Source organism: Pezoporus occidentalis, unplaced genomic scaffold (genome assembly GCF_034315485.1).
Source record: "Pezoporus occidentalis ecotype Australia unplaced genomic scaffold, CSIRO_AGI_Poc_V1 ctg176, whole genome shotgun sequence".
Taxonomy (NCBI): Eukaryota; Metazoa; Chordata; class Aves; order Psittaciformes; family Psittacidae; genus Pezoporus; species Pezoporus occidentalis.
The window spans coordinates 738,321-758,271 of NW_026913596.1; the positions used below are offsets into that span (position 1 = coordinate 738,321).

The 19,951-nt window shown below is 46.1% G+C and overlaps 2 protein-coding genes across 3 annotated transcripts; both read left to right on the forward strand.

The window, feature by feature from the left end:
• The first annotated feature begins 73 nt into the window (after positions 1-73).
• On the forward strand, positions 74-13,871 carry CEP104 (centrosomal protein 104). 2 transcript variants are annotated; one of them, XM_062614536.1, is made up of 22 exons: positions 74-156; positions 697-861; positions 1,327-1,500; positions 1,795-1,933; positions 2,603-2,668; positions 3,034-3,110; positions 3,279-3,447; positions 3,646-3,804; positions 4,394-4,642; positions 5,427-5,630; positions 6,159-6,326; positions 6,975-7,148; positions 7,705-7,881; positions 8,172-8,378; positions 8,719-8,835; positions 9,026-9,062; positions 9,578-9,659; positions 10,070-10,178; positions 10,472-10,610; positions 10,859-10,926; positions 11,345-11,426; positions 12,587-13,871. In XM_062614536.1, the coding sequence occupies exons 2-22, from the start codon at positions 749-751 to the stop codon at positions 12,721-12,723; spliced, it is 2,847 nt and encodes a 948-aa protein (XP_062470520.1). In that variant the 5' UTR covers positions 74-156; positions 697-748; the 3' UTR covers positions 12,724-13,871. The 2 variants fall into 2 exon arrangements, with proteins under 2 accessions (XP_062470520.1, XP_062470521.1); XM_062614537.1 differs by lacking the exon at positions 74-156 and having other exon boundaries at positions 704-861; positions 1,346-1,500.
• Positions 13,872-14,865: 994 nt separating this feature from the next.
• On the forward strand, positions 14,866-19,944 carry LRRC47 (leucine rich repeat containing 47). Its single transcript, XM_062614543.1, has 7 exons — positions 14,866-15,507; positions 15,929-16,375; positions 17,012-17,128; positions 17,342-17,457; positions 17,655-17,757; positions 18,167-18,256; positions 18,656-19,944. Exons 1-7 carry the CDS (start codon positions 14,866-14,868, stop codon positions 18,881-18,883), a joined length of 1,743 nt encoding a protein of 580 aa, XP_062470527.1. The 3' UTR covers positions 18,884-19,944.
• The last annotated feature ends 7 nt before the right edge of the window (positions 19,945-19,951 follow it).

Sequence of the window (19,951 nt, forward strand, 5' to 3'; positions counted from 1 at the left end):
TCCAGCCCCCGGAGCGGCTCCGCCAGCCCCCGGAGCGGCTCCCGCCGCGCAGGCGCCCCGAGAGGAGGAGACGGCTCCGGCCCGGGGCGGCCGGACGCGCATGCGCGGCGTTGGGCGCGGCGTTGCCATGAGAGCCGGCGGCGGGGCCGCGCTGAGGTAAGTGGGGCCTGCTCCGGCCTGGCCGTTTCCCCCTTGCTCCTCCGGCCGGGCCCCGAGGCTTTGTCCGCGGCCCGGCCGTTCCCCCGAGCCGGCGGAGAGCCGCCGCGGCCTGTGCTGCAGCGGCCGGGGGTAGCGGGAGGAGGAGGAGGAGGAGGAGGGAGGGGGCCGAAATTGATGCTGTGCTAGCACTGCGGTACCGGGGGTAGGGCTGGCGGTGGTCCCGGGTGTTTGTCTTTCCCGTTGCTCCTTCCCTGTGCTGCCCGTCAGCAGCCCAGGTGTGTGCGTAGCTGTGGAAAGGTGCTAAATTGACCCAGTTCTTCATTATTGCTTAATTTATAACTTCGGCTGTTACACGAGTTAGCTAACCTCTCGTTGTGTGAAGTGCAAGCAGAATGCTCAGCATGAGAACATGGTGTGGTTTATGGTGCTGATATTATAAAGAAAACTTAATTTGCCATCATCATCTGCTGACTCGACAGCGCATGGGACTTAATGCTTTCACTGCAGTGTTTCAGTGTTCTTCTCTTGCCCTTCCAGGGATTACCTTAATCTTGAAACACTGTGGCTTTGACTGGCTCACGTCTGCAGGATGCCCCACAAGATCGGGTTTATAGTTGTTAGTTCATCAGGACACGAAGATGGCTTCAGCGCGAAGGAGCTGATGGTTCACGCACCGACAGTGAATGGATGGCGATCATCCAGGTATGTCAAGGGGTTGGGACATGCATGCACTGGGTTTAAAATAAGTGGATAATGTACTGTGTCCAGTACCACCAAAAGAAGTTACTTTAATCCCATGGAATCCTTATCTTGGAGGGGAAAAAGTGCCTTGGTTACCACCTAAAGGCATCACATTGCGTGAAAAAAAGGTTCTTTGAAAGAAGGAAAGGGAATTGTTTGTATTCTTGTCAGTTTTGGAGTTTGCAGCTGCTTTGGCTTAGTATTAAAAATCCAGTCTTCTCAGCATATCCTCTAGACACGTATGGACACCTTAACACACCATGCGTGCAGTGAAGTGAAAAGTGTTTCTCCTCCTTGGTTTCTTTTCATGATATTTGTAATGCTGATGTAAGTGATAATGTTGGAAAGCTTTGTAATTAAATGTTACTCGAGTTGGAAGTGGAATCCTCTATAAAAGGATGATTCAGAAATTGTGTGTGTTTTCAGACTCTGTCAGTATCCACAGGAAATTGTTCTGCAGTTGGTGGAGAGATGTCGAATACGAAAGCTGCAGTTGCTTGCTCACCAGTACATGATTTCAAGCAAAATTGAGTTCTACATCAGCGAAAGCTTGCCTGAATACTTTGCTCCTTATCAGTCAGAGAGATTTCACAGACTAGGGTAAGTAAAACAGCTCTAAATGGTTTTATTACCTTAATCAAAATGTCTTCAGGAGGAAATAATGTGCAATAATATGGCTACAGTGTGCTGGAAGCAGCAAAGAGATTCTTTATTTGCTTAGGTGGGTAACAAAGCTGAAGATGTAGGTGTAAGAGACATGAATAGTATTGTCACTTCACAGCACATGTTTCACTTATGAGTTTTATACCTTAGCAAAGCCCTCACCTGAGGAGCAAAGATGCAGCTGTGTATTTGTACAGTTCCTCTGCTTACTTGTTACATTTTCCTTCTCAGTTATGTTCCTCTCTCAGACAATGAAAAGACTGATTTCAAAGCACGAGAGTTAAAATCTGTGTACATGGATGCAGTTGGCCAGTACTTGAAGCTGATTTTCCATAAAAATTATGTCAATAAATACAACTTATATGGTCAGGTGAGTTACAAGTCCTTACTTGGTAAACTGGATGACACTTCAGTAGTACAGAACAGGCAATGAAATCTCCTCCCTTCAATTATAGGAGCTAAAAATGTCAGTTGGATTTATATTTGGTTTGTTTTAACCAGAAAATACAAATAAGAGGTTCTAAGTGACTCAGGATCATGACCAAGTGCATGCAACTTATCCAGAACAAACAAATCGAGTGCCTGTTCCATTATTGCCTTTTGTCCTGGGTTGTAGAGAGCACCTGAAGCTCTGCTCTGAGGACAAAGGGCTTCCTCTGGGAATGGCTTTGTGGTCCTTACAAAGGCACTCTCAGTCTATAGGATCTGAGGTGATGTTAAGTGAAGGTATTATACAGCCACCCTGATACAGAAACAGCAAATACCTACCTCAGTTCTACAGTGAGTCTCTTTCCTTTCATCCCAGACCAGGAAAGGGAGCAACGATGGCTGTGCAATGTGGTCTGGAGACTTGGTAATAAATTTTTAATGGAGCATGAAGTACATTTGGCAGTTAGTGCTGTTCTTTGCTTCCATATCACTCTGGAGACCACCAGCTCTACTTTTTGTCTTTTTGTTCCACTTTTTTTGTTTCAGTTTTCATAAGATATGGAAAAAGTAATGACCTTATGCATTTACATTTGCTTTAAATCTATCCCAGGTTGCCCTAGTAGCTATAAACATTATTGGAGATCCAGCAGACTACAGTAATGACAGCACTAACAGTGTAAGTGCAAAGCAGCCCTGTCTTTTTACTGTTACTACATGTGTTCAGTTACAGGGTTCCTGGGGTAATGGAGTGCATCTTTCTTCTGCTGGTTTTGTGCTGTAGCAGAGCTGCCATGTGTTAATTATTTATTTTCTTTAATGTTTTAATGATGTTCTCAAGAATGGAGCCTGATATGTGGGTAGAAAAAATACAGTCATTTGGAACATTTGCACTTCCAGCCTCTCAGGATACCCCAAAATATATAACAAGGGTTATAATCTACATTGCTTATGTCAATTGTGGCAAGTCAGAATCTCTGTCCTGAACGTGCACTTGGTGTTGATGAATGCACACTAAGATATTTCTTCTTTCCCCTTGCAAAGCCTTCCAGGGAGAAGCTGATAGATCAGTACTTAGGAATTAAATCAGATGATCCTGCCTTAGATGGAACTTACCTCGGGTAAGGATGTTCTTCTGTGTATACCCTGGCAAAACGTCTGCTTGGACTAAAGTAGTTCTCAGTCCCTCTGTTTTGTTAGTTCCCTGCTAGTGGAAAGAGAATACAAACACTCAGCCTGGCTTATTCTGGGTGAACTGAAAGCTTAGTTTATTCCTTTTATATCTTCAGGAAATGCGACTCCATTTCACCTCTGGATGATCTGGCTTTTGACATGTATCAGGATCCAGAAGTCGCTCAGATAATACGTAGACTGGATGAGAAGAAGCGGGAAGCTGTCCATCACGAGCGCTATGATTATGCCAAGAAACTCAAACAAGCTATTGCAGACCTGCAGAAGGTATTGTGGAAAAGCTCTTTGTCTCTTAAGCCAAACAGTATTCCAGCAGCCTATTGGAGACCCTTGTGTTCATGTGGAATCATAACGGTTTCCAGTATGTTTTCAAAGAGTAATTCTGAGAACAGATAGTTTAGTTGAATAACTTTAATATAGGTACAGTAATGTGATTCCAAACTAGCCTGCTATGCTGTCTGCTAGGTAGGGGAAAGACTTGGGAGGTACGAGGTGGAGAAGCGCTGTGCTGTGGAGAAAGAGGATTATGATCTTGCTAAAAAGAAGAAACAGCAAATGGAAGCATATCGCCTGAAGGTGTATCAGCAGCTGGAGCTCCATGACCTTCTGGATGAAGAGCTGATGGTGGGTACTGCTATTCCTAATTCAGGAGGCTAGTGTAAAGAGAAGTGGCAGAGCAGCCTAATAGATTCAAAGAATAAGAGTTGGTACACTGGTATTTTATGACAAATAGGTGAGGATTTTAAATTTTCTATGTGGATTTCCCTAACCAAAGACTTGCATTTTACGAACATGATTAACTCTCCATAAAATACATTACATTGGACTGTTGAGGTCTCAAGCAAATGACATAAGAATCCTGAATGTTTTGCAGAATTAGAGAGCTACCTGATGCAGATGAGTAAGAAACTCTCCTACATTTTGAAGGGGTGTAACAGGTCAAGGCTGACCAGACAGAATTACTGTGATAAGATACATATAGCTTTATATTGTTCTTGGAACAGGAAGCTTTATCATCTCCTGACACTCATCCACACAGAATTATTTCCTAATTCACAAAGCTGCATCCAGTGGAAATGATTACACATCTCTGAGTGGGGTCTGACAGTTATCTGAAAGCACGAGAATCTTGGTGACTGTCAGAGCTGGGGCTGTGCCAATTCTGATTTTAGGACATTGTCAGCCTTGCTTTACAAAACCTTCCTTTTCTCAGGTTCGAAAACCATCTGAATTGCCTTTGGAGCCTATGACTTACACTGACAATCTTCAGCTCACCAAACCTGCAACTTCACCTCGTTGTGAGCACACAGAGCCCCCTAAAGGGGAGTCGTGGAGAGCAGAGCCTCTGCTGGAAGAGAGGTCAGCAGATCCCGCTTCTGCTGAGCCTGTTTTTCTCCATCAGTCCCCTTCTCCTCCTGAGACTCATCCCACAACCTCTAGGGAAGCGTTTCCCAAAGAAAATGTGAGTAGTGAACCTCTGTTACTGCAGAAGTCTGTCAGAGCAAGTGGTTGTGCATTCAGCCTTCAAAACAAGGGCTTTGTGGTTATTCGCATGGCTTATACATTACCGGAGATTGAGGCAAAAAGGGATTGATTTTATCTGATTTACAAACAGATGACTGGAAGCTAATAGACACTAAATGACTATTCAGGGCTTGTGTGTCCAATACAGTGGAAGCTGAATTCTGCTTGCTCCATTAGTGGCTTAATAAATCTCCGTCTGAGAGATCAGGTCAGGTGAATCTACAGTTGCAAGGGAATTTGTTGGAATGTGGTTGTGGAATAAGAGTCTTGGTGTCGTGTCTAAGGAGAGGAAGAAAATCACAGTGTCTGGTTAGCTTAATCTTTAGGTTTTGCTGCTCCTGCTTTTGGCAAAGCTAAGGAAGACTTGTGTTGTCTCTAGTAGCAGCAATATTTGCTCTTACCAGGATATTGACTTAGTTAACAAGTAAAGCTTTATGACTTGCTGGCTTCCTATCAGCAGGTGATTTCTTCTATATGTGCACGCACTTCCACAAAAGACATTTTGTGTGTTATTGTACTCTGTAGATGAGAAATAAGTTTCATACACAGGCACTGATTCCATTTCTTCATGATGTTTTTATGGGAACTACAACACCTGGATGTAATTGTAAAGCAATACTGCTTTAATGGGGGAAAAATGCATTGAAACCAAGTCAATTTGTGATGAAACAACTTCACATCTAAGTCATTTCTAGAACAGCAACTTTTGTCTTCTCTGTTAGGTTCAGTTTTTACCATATGATGAGACACCTCTTCCAGCCATCCGGAAACAATCTGATGGAGCCATCGCGTACTTTGAGCCGGGGATGGCTGAAGAGTATATTGATGATACTCCAAGAAGTGGCATTACTGGGGAGCCAGAAGCATTAAGTGAGAAGGCACTGAGGGAGGCCAGCCCCACTGTTGAAGTGTTTGGAGAAGCTTTGGTAAAGAACACCAAAATGAGCCCATAGATTACTGTGATCTGTGTGGAGTTGATTTGATAGGCACTCTGTCAGCAAACACCTACTGATGCTCACTTGTTCAGAGCCATTACTTAAAAATCTGAGGTTAAAAGTTGACCTTGGACATACGGGTTCGTGTTTGCAGCGTTTGTGTGGTGCTGTAGCTTTTATGATTGATTACTTGATGAGCTATTAAGCAGATAGTATGTGGTAGACTGCTTTTGGGTATGGACCCTATCAGAATACCCATAACTTGCCACTCTCTATTGTAGGGAGAGAAGCCATTGCTGTGCAGGAAACGGATCCTTGAGCCTGACCTGTTAATCCATTTCCCTCATAGTTTCTCAAATATCTGAGCTTTTAATAAAAGCCAGATTCCTGCTGGAAACACGTGGGGACTTCATGCTGAAGTTCATGTGTTCTTTTGAGGCAGTTTCTGTATATTAATGTTAAGTAAATATTGAAATATCAGCACTGACATTTTAAGAGATTAACTTGTTCTGTGGTCAGGTTTCAGGAGCATTTTCCAAAACCTGGTCATATCGAGAAGATGCATTGCTTGCTGTGTATAAGGAGCTGATGGAAGTGTCAGTGACCACTCCAAAGGAGGACTTAAAGAACATGCTGAGAGCTGCCATCTTCCTTGTGAGGAGAGCCATCAAAGACATAGTGCCTTCGGTACGTTGTGATATATTGGGTAAGAAATACTCCAGTGAAGATCTAGCAGCCAAAATTGTAGAACCATGTGGTTAAGATGCTTTGAACAAATAGTTTGTAAAACTACTGTTGAGTAAGTTTAAACTAAAACCAACAGGCAAACAAGCCCATCCAAACCCCCCAAACAAGTGGAATGTCAGTTTTTAGTTGGGCCCAAGGACTGGGCAATGTCTGTCATTCAGCAGTGCAGAAAATACTGCCCTGGGCTGGGTAATGAGCTTGAGGAACTATTGCTGCTACAATAAATGTGTAGTGTGGTTGATCCTGTTTGTTTTTATCAAGTTGAAATAGAGCAATGAAGTAACCTCTAGTTTCCAACCTGAGAGATGGCAGTCAGCCTAAGGAGCCTTAGGCTTCAAATAAAAGAACAAGAAGAAGAGAAAAAACTCAAGAGCTGTGTTTCTCTTTATAAGAAGCCTTTCACCTAAGCCCTAGCAAGATGTTTTCTGGGAGAGAGGTATCTGAAGTAGCTTCTATTAGGGTTGTCACTGTAATTCTAGACTCCTGTTGCTGCTGTTCTTTAGTACAGAGAAGAGTCTACAATACTGTCTGAACACAGGGATCTGTGTGCTATTTTTGGTCATTGTTTTCTTGTTCTTTTTAACTTAGGTTTTTCAAGCATCCCTGAAACTTCTAAAAATGATCATTACCCAATATATACCGAAACATAAACTGGGAAAGATGGAGACTTCTCATTGTGTGGAAAAAACGCTGCCAAATTTGCTTTCTAGAACAGGAGACTCTTCATCCCGTCTTCGCCTTGTGGCTTCTCACTTCATTCAGGTAAGTGTTTTGCTTCAAATTATGGTTTGATTTGCATTAAAAATTTCACAGGGCTCACAGGTAGGTAGGTAACATCTAACCAGGCTTGACTTTGAGACCAGAGTTTGCTGCTGTGAAGGATGATGTCGAATATGGAAGGCAAAGTGGTAAAACCAACTTGCAGTGTGTTTTCCAGCTGTTTATGTCCAGCAATGTCAGGACTTTGTATCCTCTGTAACACTTCTTGTCTACCTTCTCATATAGCTCAGGGTAAGATCAGCTCTTGAAACGTTTCTCAGTCCAGTTCTATAACTCATCTGAGCATGTCGAAGACTTTATTGATTTCTCCCTGATGCCAAAAGTGAAACCAAACTTCGGGATAATCTCCTCTTTAAAACCTTTGCAAGCAGCTTCTCGCTGCTAAAGTAATAACTAAGCAGCTACTTCTTATGGAAGACTTATTTTATTTTACTTAACTTATTACAAGTAACTTGGAATATACCTCTATTTTGCAAAGGCAGTTAACTTCTCTCGTTCAGGATTCCAACATGCACACTGCCTCTCTGCATGTTTCTAGGAAATGGCACTGTGCAGTGAGGTCAGACCTCTTCAGATTGTTCCAGTTCATTTGGTTCAACCATTAAAACCCAACTCTGCAACACATCTGGCGATGAGTCAAGTGGAATTAGTGCAATGCCTCTTGAAAGACATGGGAACTGAAAACTCCGGGTTTACCATCAGCAGTGTCATGAAGGTAGGAGCCTGAGCTTACAGCACAGGAAGCCTTTTCTGTTGCTGTCTTATTGGGGCTGCCCGTTTTGGAGTGTTTGGTGGATTAGTGAAAAGAATTTGAGCCTCTTGGAGGTGACAACACACAATCCTGTGCGGAAGCAAGATGCCAATATGGGGAAAAAGAATCACTGTGTCAGAAAGTGTTTGTAAAAACCTGTTTGCCTGAAGATTTCTGCCACTGCAGTGAAATAATAGACTAATAAAGAAGTCCTTAAAAAATGTGGGGAAATAGAGCCTTATTATTATGTTCAGTTTGCAACAGGAGCTTTGGAACACCGAGTTTATGAAGTCCGTGATGTGGCGTTGCAGATTATCTTTGACATGTACAGGAAGCACAGGACTGCTGTACTGGAATATCTGCCTCCAGATGATGCAACCATTCGTAAGACTGTTCTCTATAAAACACTCTTTGATGGATTCACCAGAATAGATGGCAAACTTTCTGAAGCTGAAATCAGGGTACGTAATCAGATTGCAGACCCACACAGCTATTTTAAACATTGCATCCAACTGAGCAAAATATTGATTTCACAGCTCTATTAGGCACTGGAGGACACAAGTAGCAGAGCATCATAAGGTGTGCTATTAACACATTGTAGTACACACTATAGTAGTAGTGCTATCTTTCAGGTAGGACAGAGGAATCTGGGGGGAAGGAGGTGTTGCTGTAGCAACATTTAACCGTGCTGGATATTTCTTGTTGCATTGACCATTTGTTCCACATTGATGTGTTTTGCAGTCTCTTCTATATGAGAGATGGTTCAAAATCTTTTGTAACTGAAAGACTGTTTCTTGACAGGCACAGAGAAAGGAAGCAAGAGAAGAAGCAGAGAAACAGAAGAAGAAAGAAATGAAAGTTCTGCAAGGTCAGCTGGCAGCTCTGATGGAGATGCAAGCAGAAGTCCAAGCTGGAAAGGTGAGGGTGGTTTGGTTTTGCCTCAGTACCTGAGAGATTTGCTGTAGGACCAGAAGCACAAACGTTGTAATGCATTGGCTCTGCTTCTAAGCTTTTAATGACAGAGAAAAATCAGAATATAATGTGTTCTTCCTGGCAAGTATCACAGTCATTAAGTACATTTCTGACTTAGATTTTTTTTGTTCAATAGGAGAAAGACTCTGACTTGCAGAAGCTAAAGGCTCAAGGTAGGTAGTTTTAAACACTGTTAAGAAATGTGCAAATGTTTCAAATAGTGTTAAGAAATGTGGACATACTTCATGATGTCTCTGAAACTCTGCAGGTGCTTAATAGATTATTGAATTATCTTATTTAAAAACATGCTAGAGTGCTTCAGATTGGCCGAGGCTCAACCTGCCATAGAGGAAACCAGTTCACGGGAGAAAAAATGCCACCAGCTAGCCAGTTAATTTCTAATAACAATTAATATGGCTTGAAACCACTTTAGATTTCTCCCCAGCCTGAGGGAGATCATCTACTACATGTAAAAATCATCACTGAAATATTTTACTGTTGTAAATGACTGAAGCAGTAGTTTCCCAGTTGCCTACAGGTATATTGGCTTTTGGTGCTTGTTACCATGATGGTGATGGTGTGCTTCTGCTCAGTTTTTTGCTGGGAAGATGCAGAGAAACAGTATTTCTAGGCATGCATGACAGTGAATTACAATATGATTTTGGTTTTAATAGTTCTCTTTTTACAGGTTATCAGGTAAAGGAAAGCCCACAGTCTGCAACAGTGGAGATTCCAGACAGTCGTTCCTCTGTTGCAAATTACTTGGATAAGTAAGTTAGATGAGCAGCTTCCAATCACCTTATTAGCTTGCAGGTTATACCAAGTGCTTAATGTTTTTCCAATGGATCAAAGATGTATTGTAGCTGTCATGTGTACTGTAGGATATAAGGGCTCAGAGGAAGCATTAGAAAACTCTGGAGCCATGACAGCCAGTCTCAGTGAGCTGTTCTCAGTGCTGCTGGGGAATTACATCTTTCTATGTGAGCAAATGCTTCACAGTTGTAGTTACCATAAATTATGTGATAGTATCTGTACATGCCCTAACGCATTATAAGCACTGTGTAAAGAAAATGAGGTGTACCAAGATAGTAGCTGTTACTCAGAATAGCTTCTAACAGAAGCAGCAGTATTCCTCCATTTCACTCTGTGATGTTACTGATGCGTGTATTTTTTTCCCTAGCTTATGTATTTTTTGTGGTGAAAGGGACGAATCCTTCACAGAGGAAGGCTTGGATCTCCATTACTGGAAACACTGCCGTATGTTAACCAGATGTGAGCACTGCAAACAGGTTAGGCATAAACTGTCTGGAGCTACTACAAGACATTAACTGTTGTTATTCTGTTTTTAAGGTGCTATAAGATAATATTTAATGCTAAGGTAGACAAATGCTGAACACAAGTGTGATCTTGGGTAGCACTTTTTGGACAGAGCAGTATTATAAATGGACTAAAATTTCATTTTCCCTGTGCCATTTTGGAAAGTGTGATTTAACTTCCAAAAATCACATAAGCAGAGTTTTAAATACTCCTCTTTTACTCAGCACAGCACAAGGCTCACTGGGTGCCTCTTGCTCCATTGCAGGTGGTGGAAATAGCCAGCCTGACAGAGCACTTGTTGACTGACTGTGATAAAAAGGACAATTTTGGGAAATGCCAACGGTGTGGTGAAGCCCTTCCAAAAGATGAGTTGCCCAAACATATTAAGAGCAAAACTTGCAATTGTGAGTAGCTTCAAACAGGAGGATTGAACTTCAAACGTCAAGCCCAAAGGATTAAGCCCCAGCGTTCCTTTTGATCTTGTTTCGGTGTAGATGATTAAACACGGGACTTTGAGAGCAGTTAATGATAAAAGGGATGGAGCTGGTTTAGCCATGGAGTAGTTTTACACTCTTTGTTGTGCAGCTTCTCCTCTTGTATTTGAACTTAGCCTGCCTTTGCAATTCTTGCACTATTTTTCTCATCATTTCAGCTGCCAAGCCAGAACACGAGGCAAACCATTGCCCATTGTGCCATGACAACTTTCCTCCAGGAGAGGAGGTAAGATGCCTTCCAGACTGCTCTGATGTTATGGCACTGGGACTGAATTCATGTCCTCTTCTAACACTGCCTTATATCAATGACTTCAGAACTTGCCTTGAAGAACTTCCTCCATGCTGTTCCCTGTTACTGCCTAATGCTGGGAAATCTCTGGCACATCCAAAGTGTGCTTTCAGCAGCTGAAAATATCTGTTGGTATCATATCAAGATTTGGATATCTTAATTTCTATTTCACTTAGTCATAAGGTGCCTAAGATGCTTTTATGAGTGAGCAGATTCAAATGCTGTCACAAAAAGGTCTGTTCATAACCCTGTTTTTCCTCATGGTTTCAACATCTATGTGCATACATAGTGACTACCTAAGAGCTTGGCTGATTTTGCTGGTGTTGTAGTATCACTTCTTTTTGATTGACTTCAGGGCTGGAAATCTCACTTGATGGGCTGTAAAATGAATCAGCGGAGGCTCTCCATCTTAAATAAAACTCTTCTGGTGCAGCCTGGTAAGATACTGTTTTATGATAATAATGGTTATGCTTTTTACTGTGTTCCTTTTACTTAAGAGGAGTGTTTCATCCTCGAGAGCAGACTCTTGCTACTTGTTCAACTCAGTTTTTTACATAACCTAACCTAACTACAGCATACTCGGGGAGCAAACTCTCAAAATCATTTCATAACAATCCTGTTTCAAACCAAGGCATTAACTCAGTTGGTTGGAGAGCTGGTGTATTTGATCAGTTTGGGGCTTTTTCTGCATGACAGTACAACTGTGAATAGAACAATCGGTGTGATAGGAAACAGTTAACATTCTGGCAAGCTCCTGAACGCTGACACAGAGAACTGAGAGCCCAATTTAGCTTGTAATGTCCAATCAGAGGATGCTAATCTAATCCTAATTACGAGATGAATTGAATAGTTAGTGCTGTGTACTGCTTTTCCTTTGCCATTCAGACCCAGGAGGTAGGCAGAATCTATGATTGTGCAGCTTCTTCACCAACAGAGAGAAATTGATGCTGATGTCAGGTGGCTTTTTTTAACACTCGTCTCTATTTATGAAGCAAAATCCTTTTCTTTCCTGGACACAGAAGTTAAACATGCTATTTTCCCTGCCTGCAACACCAAAACTCTCTTGGTCAGTAACATCCAGAGCCTTTCCTCCTTCAGACTTTTCTCAGAGCTCTTTAGTCCCCTGTGTGTTCAGGTCATTGCTGGAGTTAACCTCTGTGTCTGGTATTTGCTTTGCTCATACCTGCATTTTACAGGTACTCCAGCATCCTGGACAGAATCTTGTCAGCTCTAAGTGAATGTGGTTAAACTCAACAGTGTCCAGTGTCAGACTGGACATACAGTCATGTCTGTCCATCTGTTTTCTATTTGCCTGTGAGAATGCTAGTTAGTTTGCTGCTGCTTAGAATTTAGAAAAACAGAAGGAACTTAAATCCTGCCTGGATACAGCTAAAGCTCCACAGCAATTTCCTAGAGATAGGAAAGGAATGCTAACCATTTAGTCTTGTGAGACTCACCTCAGACCGGATGCCCACCAACTTTTAGTTGCCAGTATCAGTATTCAGACTTCACAGTTCTTGAGAATCAAAATGGTAGATAAAATTCAAGGCTGGGACCAGATGTCCTTGCAATAACGACCTGTATTTTCTCTTCACAGGCAAAATGGGTGGCCAGTGTTTAAGGAAACCAGGTCCTCCAGGAGCAAAAGCTCGATCACCCTCTATAGGAAGCAAGATCCCAATCCCAAGAGGGAGCCCAAATAAAATCAGTGGCAAAACATACACAAAGCGATGACAGGACAAGTATTTTTTCCTTTGGCTTATAGTAGGTATTTAAAAGGTGTGAGAAATTCATTTCATCTTATTTGTTTGACTCCACGGGCCTGTTGAGCAGCGCTTGCCAGTCTGATAACCACAGCACTGTGTCAGCTGCCTGTGCAGCACAGTGGCTTTCTCCTAGAAATGCTTACACTGGAAACACACGGATATTTTGGGATGGATCCGGCCTCCCACATTCCCTGATGGCACAAAGCAGGCCAGGCATTTATCTCCAGTTACTCATAGTAAACTGTCTCCCTGAGGAGAGTGGTGGTAACACACTTCGCTCTTGTTTCTAACACCAGTGTCTGTAATTTGATGAGTTCAAGCATATTGTGAATGTCAAGAATTAGCACCAAAGGAAAAAGCCAAAGGGCTGGTTGGATATTGCCATATGACCTGCCACCACATGAACACGAAGTGGCTGATCTCTGTGGCTGCTTGCTGCACACCAAGTGCCTTAGGCCTCTTGACCACAGGGTTAAGCTCAACCCTAAGCATGCCCTTAGGTTCATGAGAGTGGCCCCACAGAGCTACTGTAGCAATCAAAGTCATTCTTTATAACCTCCCAGCTCATTCCAAAATACACCCCAAGAAATGGCCCCTCAAAGAAAAGAAAGCCTTAGTGGGGCCCTGGAAACCCTGACTTAACCATTTAGACCTTTTTTCCTGCTTTAGAGTGCTTGCTCGCTTCTAAATCCAAAATTATATCCAGATAATTCTAAATGCTGAGTTTCTCCAGTTAGATCTTGATTAAAATGAGCATCTGTAGGATACAGCATGTGACCATTTAACAGCTTTGCAGAGAACAAATTCTGCTCAGGCACAGTGTGTGGAGCTTTGCCTTAATGCAACCGTCCTGATTTTAACCTGTAACACTTAGGCCAGAGCTTTCCAGGGCAGAATTCAGTGGTGGTCCGTGTCACCACAGGTACAAAGATGGGTGAGGATGGTGACAGACCTTTTGGGGTTGGGGTTTTTGCTACCACGGAGTGAATTTTGTATGTTCTGCACTGATTTTGTTATTACAGTTTCTAGTTTGTGTGCAGCCTCTCTGCAAGAGAAGGGATGTCACAGGCAGATCAGTGTGCTTGTACTTTGGAAACCTTTCTATAGTTTAACTCTTCCAAATTACATATATCAATAAATATAGATATACATGAGGATATATATTAACATATGTGTGGGTTTATTTCTTCTTTAGTGACACAAGTTCCTATTTGAGAACCTGATTACTTATGCAGGCAAAACGTGTTGATCTTGCTTGGGGATCAGCACTTGTGATGGGCTGTGCGCTGTGCCCCGAGCACCCTCCCTTTTGGATGTCAAATTGAGCTTTCCTGTGTGTAGGTGACTGGAAAAGCCCCGTTAGCAAAGGCCTGCTGTGTGTTTTGGGTTGGCCAGGGCAGTGTATTGGGTCATGAAGCTGTTGCTGTCCCATCCCTGGCAGTGTTCAAGGCCAGGTTGGACACAGGGGCTTGGAGCAAGCTGTTCCAGTGGAAGGGGCCCCTGCCCGTGGCAGGGGTTGAAACTGGATCAGCTTTAAAGTCTTTTCGACCCAAACCAGTCTATGATCACCCTGTCCGTCCCAGCGCCTGCTCACTCTTTGTGTCTTCTGCAGTGGGAGAAACAACGCGGGTGTGAAACACGCAGTGATGCTTATTCCTGTGCTGCAAAGCATCCCGGAGCAGAGATGTTGCACAAGGCAGGCCTGGCTAGCAGGAGGAAAGCTCTCCAAACACTTGGACTGGAATGCTTAAATCAACAATGGCAGTGACCAGACCGCGGGCCTGATCTGTGCATGACCGCTTCCTCGCTGTGCCCCAAAGCCAGCCGGGTGCTTTTCACCCACCCGAGGTGCAGAGACGCGTCTGGAGCAGCCGTTGCCCCGCGCGCAGGAATCTGTCCGACCCCAAGGCAGGAACGGACGCCGCTCGCACAGCTGGGGATGGGCACGGAGGGGGTCACCCTTAGCGATGCTCTCGCTCTTTGTAAGGGTTAAACCCGCACCTTCGCCACCGGCTCCGGAGCGCTCCCGGCAGCGCTCGGAGGCGGCCCCGGACCGGCCCTTTCCGGCGGGGCGAGGCGGGCCCGCGCCGCGGCCCCTCCCCGCGGCACCATGGCGGCGGCGGCGGCGTGGCCGGAGCTGGAGGCGGCGGCGCGGGAGCGGCGGCGGGAGCTGTCCCTGCCCGGCGCGGCGGTGGCGGAGCGGGTGGCGGCGGGCGGGGGGCGGCTGCCGGCGGCGCTGCTGGCGCTGCCGCTGCTGCAGTCGCTGGAGCTGAGCGGCTGCGCGGCGCTGCGGGAGCTGGGCCCGGGGCTGGCCGCGGCCCTGCCCGCCCTGCACACGCTGGTGCTGCGCGGCAACGCGCTGGGCCCCGCCGGGCTGGGCGCGGGGCTGGGCGGGGCGCTGCCGGCCCTGCGCGTCCTCGACCTCTCCGGTAACGGCCTGGAGGCGCTGCCCGCGGCGCTGGGCGGGGCGGCGGCGGACGCGGAGCCCCCCGGGGCAGCCCCGGCCTTCCCGCAGCTGCGCAGCCTCAACCTGAGCGGGAACCGGCTGCGGGAGCTGGGCCCGGGGCTGGCCCGCGCCGCGCCGCAGCTGCAGGCGCTGCTGCTCTCCGGGAACCGGCTGCGGGCGCTGCCCGGAGGGCTCCTGCCCCCCGCCGCCCCGGGAGGGCCCTTCCCGCTGCTGAGCCGCCTGGAGGCTGCGGACAACGAGGTGGAGGAGCTGGGAGCTGACATCGCCGCCCTGCCGGCACTGAAGGTGCGAGGGGTACCCGGGTCCCCATCACTGCCCCCCATTGCTGGCTGCTACAGAGCCCACCCGGGTCCCCGTCACTGACCCCCCCCATCTCTGTCTCTTACAGAGCCCACCCGGGTCCCCATCACTGACCCTCCCATCTCTGTCTCTTACAGAGCCCACCCAGGTCCCCATCACTGCCCCCCCATTGCTGGCTGCTACAGAGCCCACCCGGGTCCCCATCACTGCCCCCCCATCTCTGTCTGCTACAGAGCCCACCCGGGTCCCCATCACTGACCCCCCCCATCTCTGTCTGCTACAGAGCCCACCCAGGTCCCCATCACTGACCCCTACTGCTGGCTGCTACAGAGCCCACCCAGGTCCCCATCACTACAGAGCCCACCCAGGTCCCCATCACTGACCCCCCTGTCTCTGTCTCTTCCAGAGTCTGGACGTGGCCAACAACCACCTGCGGGAGCTGCCCTCTGCCCTGGCCGACTGCCCCCGCCTCAAGGAAGCCAACTTCAGGGGGAACCAGCTGAAGGACAAGCGGCTGGAGAAGATGGTCAATGGCTGCCAGACAAAAGCCATCCTGGACTACCTACGGGCTGGGGGCCGCGGGAAGGGAAAGGCTGAGAGCACCAGGGAGGAGGCCAGGAAGAAGAAGAGGGAGAAGCAGCAGAAGAAGGATGGTGGGGACGGGGAGCAGGACGAGGTGGAAGAGGCGAGCAAGCTGCTGGTGAAGGTTCTTCACGTCTCTGAAAACCCCGCGCCCTTGGTGGTCAAAGTGAGCCCGGGTATCAAGGATGTTCGACCCTTCATCGTGTGCTGCGTGCTGAGGGGAGTGAACTTAAAGCCAGGAAATGCTCTGAAGAGGTTCCTGTCCGCACAGGTCAGTGCTGCGGTCTTGTGTTAGGTGAGCTCAGAGGGAGCTGTTCACCCAGGAGCTGGGGAGGGTGCAGCAGCTGCTGCCCAGTCCCTCTGGAACGAGCAGAACTGGTTTTCCTGAGGAGCCCAGTAGGAGCTCAGGTGTTACCATGAGAGGGAGATGAGTGCACACGGGAGTGCGTTTGCTCTGTCACAGCAGCTTGTTGGTGCTGTGGAACCTGTTGAGAGCTATTAGTGAACCCAATCCACATTAGAAGTACCTTGGTTTGGCTCCAGGTTCGCTGATCTGTGCTGAAACCAACAGGTATGATAACCACAGCCTGTCACCCCTGACTTATGGCCTGCCCAGCCATTAGGTGGCCGGGGTTAGGTGCTTTCAGATTACAAGACTCTGTGATGGTATTCTGATTTAAAACCATTTGTTTCCTAGTTGAGAGATATGACATGGGTTATGCTCGCTGTCTTTACATTTCAATTGCAATTCAGGTAAAATTAGTATGCAGAAAGGCTCTATTTAATGCAAAAGAGTTACTTGAGTAGCTACAAATGTTAAATACAGAAGAATCTGTGAAGAGTAATTCTGAGGAGTAAATCATGTGGATGTTTTGGATCTGCTTTGATGGGTTTCTTTCTGTTTCAGACCAAACTGCATGAAGACATCTGTGAAAAGCGGACAGTAGCCACTATTGCCACCCATGACCTGCAGCTGATCAAAGCTCCTCTGGTGTATGATGTTCAGCCTCCTGACACGCTGAAGGTAGGGCCCATAGCATCCCTGGGCCTTTCCGCTTGGTTCCCTTTTGTCTTCTGGAACTGTACAGAATGGAATTAGTGCTAGCAAATGGTTTTCCAGTGGGTGTTGTAGCTCACACAAAGGTTTAAACTCAGTTATTGTCTTGCTTACAGGAGTTTGAATAACCCCTGTGACTGAGCAGCTCTTAAATTCAGGTGTTTGCTCTGTACGGTGTAGGTAACACCTCTGGGTCGAAAGGAGATCAAGGCAAAGGATCTTCTCCGCCAGCTGCAGTTAGAAGCTGAGGAGCAGAGGAAGCAGAAGAAGCGCCAGAATGTGTCTGGATTGCATAGGTCAGTGCATGACATCCTGTGGCTTCCCTCAGCTGTATCACCGTGATACACCTCTACTGAATTTCCATGTTCTTACTCCTGGTTTTGCCACATGGTGGACCAGGAACACCCTAATTCACTGTTGTCACACTCTTGTGCCACTGCATCCTGCTGCTGGTTCAATTACCCGCTCTTTGCCGCTTTCCTTTTCCTGGCAGGTATCTCCAGTTACTGGATGGCAAAGACAACTACCCCTGTCTGGTGGATGCTGAAGGCATCGTGATTTCTTTCCCACCCATAACCAACAGCGAGAAGACAAAGGTAATCTGTTAGTGGAAATGTGTTGATCAGAATTAAAGTGAGGGGTTTTTTTCCACTGAGATTGAACTCCACATTCAGAGATATGCCCAAATCTGTGCCTGTTGTGATTACATTCCAAATACAAATCTCCAAACCTGGGTCTTGCCTGCTAGGTGGTCAGCTTGAGCTGGATGTGGAAGTGCCATTTCCACCTTTGCCAATGTGGCAGCCTCTGGCCAGAGCTCTGTTCTAAGCAGGGATGGCTTTATTGAAGGGCAAGAGTATGGTGTTTGACTTGTAAAGCAAGGCAGCGCTTTGCCTGAGCTGCGTTGAATGAACATCTTCTTTCAGTTTGTGCATGAAGTGTTGCCAAGTGACTGTGGGCGAGTGTGCTCCCATCTCACTGGCTTTACCTGTGAAATCCTTCCAGATCAGGAAGGACACTCGGGATCTCTTTCTGGAGGTGACAAGTGATACCAGCTTACAGATATGCAAAGATGTCATGGACACACTAATTCTGGTAAGTAGCTCAGGAAAATAATCACATCTGTTCTCGACAGGATGCGTAGTGCCCACATGCATTGAGGAGAACACAGCAGCTGATTTTTACTTTAGTAGTAGTATTCTTCCCTCTCCTTCACTTGCTTTCCCATCCTTGCTTCCATGCTTGCACCCTTCCATCTCCACACTGCAAAGGGTTTTCATATTCTTATATCCTGATTCCCTGGCAGACCTCAGAACTCACCCAGGTAAATAACATTGTGTTACCACAATTAGAAATGTAGGGTTTGTCTTTGAACACCTTCCCTTCTTAGTGCTCGTACGGCTTCAGCTGCTGCCAACAACTTCTGTTGGAAGCAGCCTGGAATTGCTCTCAGCCACAGAATTAATCTTGTTTTCTGTGTTTCGCTTTTAACAGAAAATTGCAGAACTGAACAGATCTACCTTGGAAAACAAGGAAGACTCAGGCTCGGATAACGAATCTGATGCTCTTTGTGGACCAGCAGCTTTGAACCCCAGCCAGAACGCTCAGCCGATGCTTGTGGAGCAGGTTCGAGTGGTGGACACAGATGGAAACTTGAAAGTACTTTATCCTTCAAAAACTGACCTAAGCACAGTGTCCTCTCTCCTCACTGTAATACGTTAGCAGCTGTCAGAGCTCACAGAATGATTCCATTTCCTTTCTTTTTTGCCATATGCCAACAGCGCAGCTTGTATGCAGTGAGGTTGTTCGGGTTTGTAAGGACAAGATGCAGTGCATCCCGCCTGCTACTGTCACGACTGATAGGCTGTGGCAAGCAGGGTTGTGTTCCTTCAGCCTTAATAGAAAGCCATCAGCGTTCTGAGTAGGGAGAACTGAAAGGCAGAGAAGAAGCTGGAAGTCAGAACATGTTCACTTGTAGAGAAAACCATTGTGTCTTAGCATCTGTAATGTGAATGCAGTCATGTTTTTCTGCTGGATCCCTGCTTCTTCCTGGTGTGTTTCAGCTGGATTATTATTTTGGCAGCTAAACTGAGAAATCAGTCGGTGACAGCGTTGAAACAGCCACGTGCTGCGTGCCCGTACCGAGGATGGGATGCCAAACGGCTTTGCTGACATCTCATTCAGCGTGATTTTCTATCTGGAGTAATTGTGACAATGTAATTGCTGTCAGGACTCGAGGAGTGAGTTTTAAAGGATGGTTTCTGTGTTCAGACATTAACACAGCTTCCATTTCTAAGCCAAGTCAGTTGAATTGAGTGCAGGGGTTTGTGTCTCAGTGCACTGCAGAGCCATGGCCCATCCTTGTGGAAGCACCAGTTGTAGTGACCCTGTTGCGTACCCATTGAGTTACTGTTGATGGAGCACCGAGTTCATTCGTGCTCGTGAAGTTCATTTCCACTCAGAGGACTGATGCTGCTTAGTGTTGACGCTACTAAAGCTTTTTGTCTCCCCAGAGTACAAGCCCTCATGCCCAGAGTGCTTTCTCTCACACTTCCATGTGAAGAGTGTTGGCGCACTGGTGGTTGGAGTGGGTGGCAGCTACATCCAGGCTACCACCTTATGAGTGCAAACCTCTTCATAAGCAATGGTGACCTAGAGATGGAGTTTTGTGCTGTTGAAAGTGAGGCTGCAGAGCTCTAACTGAACTTGGAGATACTGTGTCAAATCCATCCATGTGTTGGGACTCGCTTATGAATGGGAAAATAAAACGGTTCTTACAGTCATGTCACT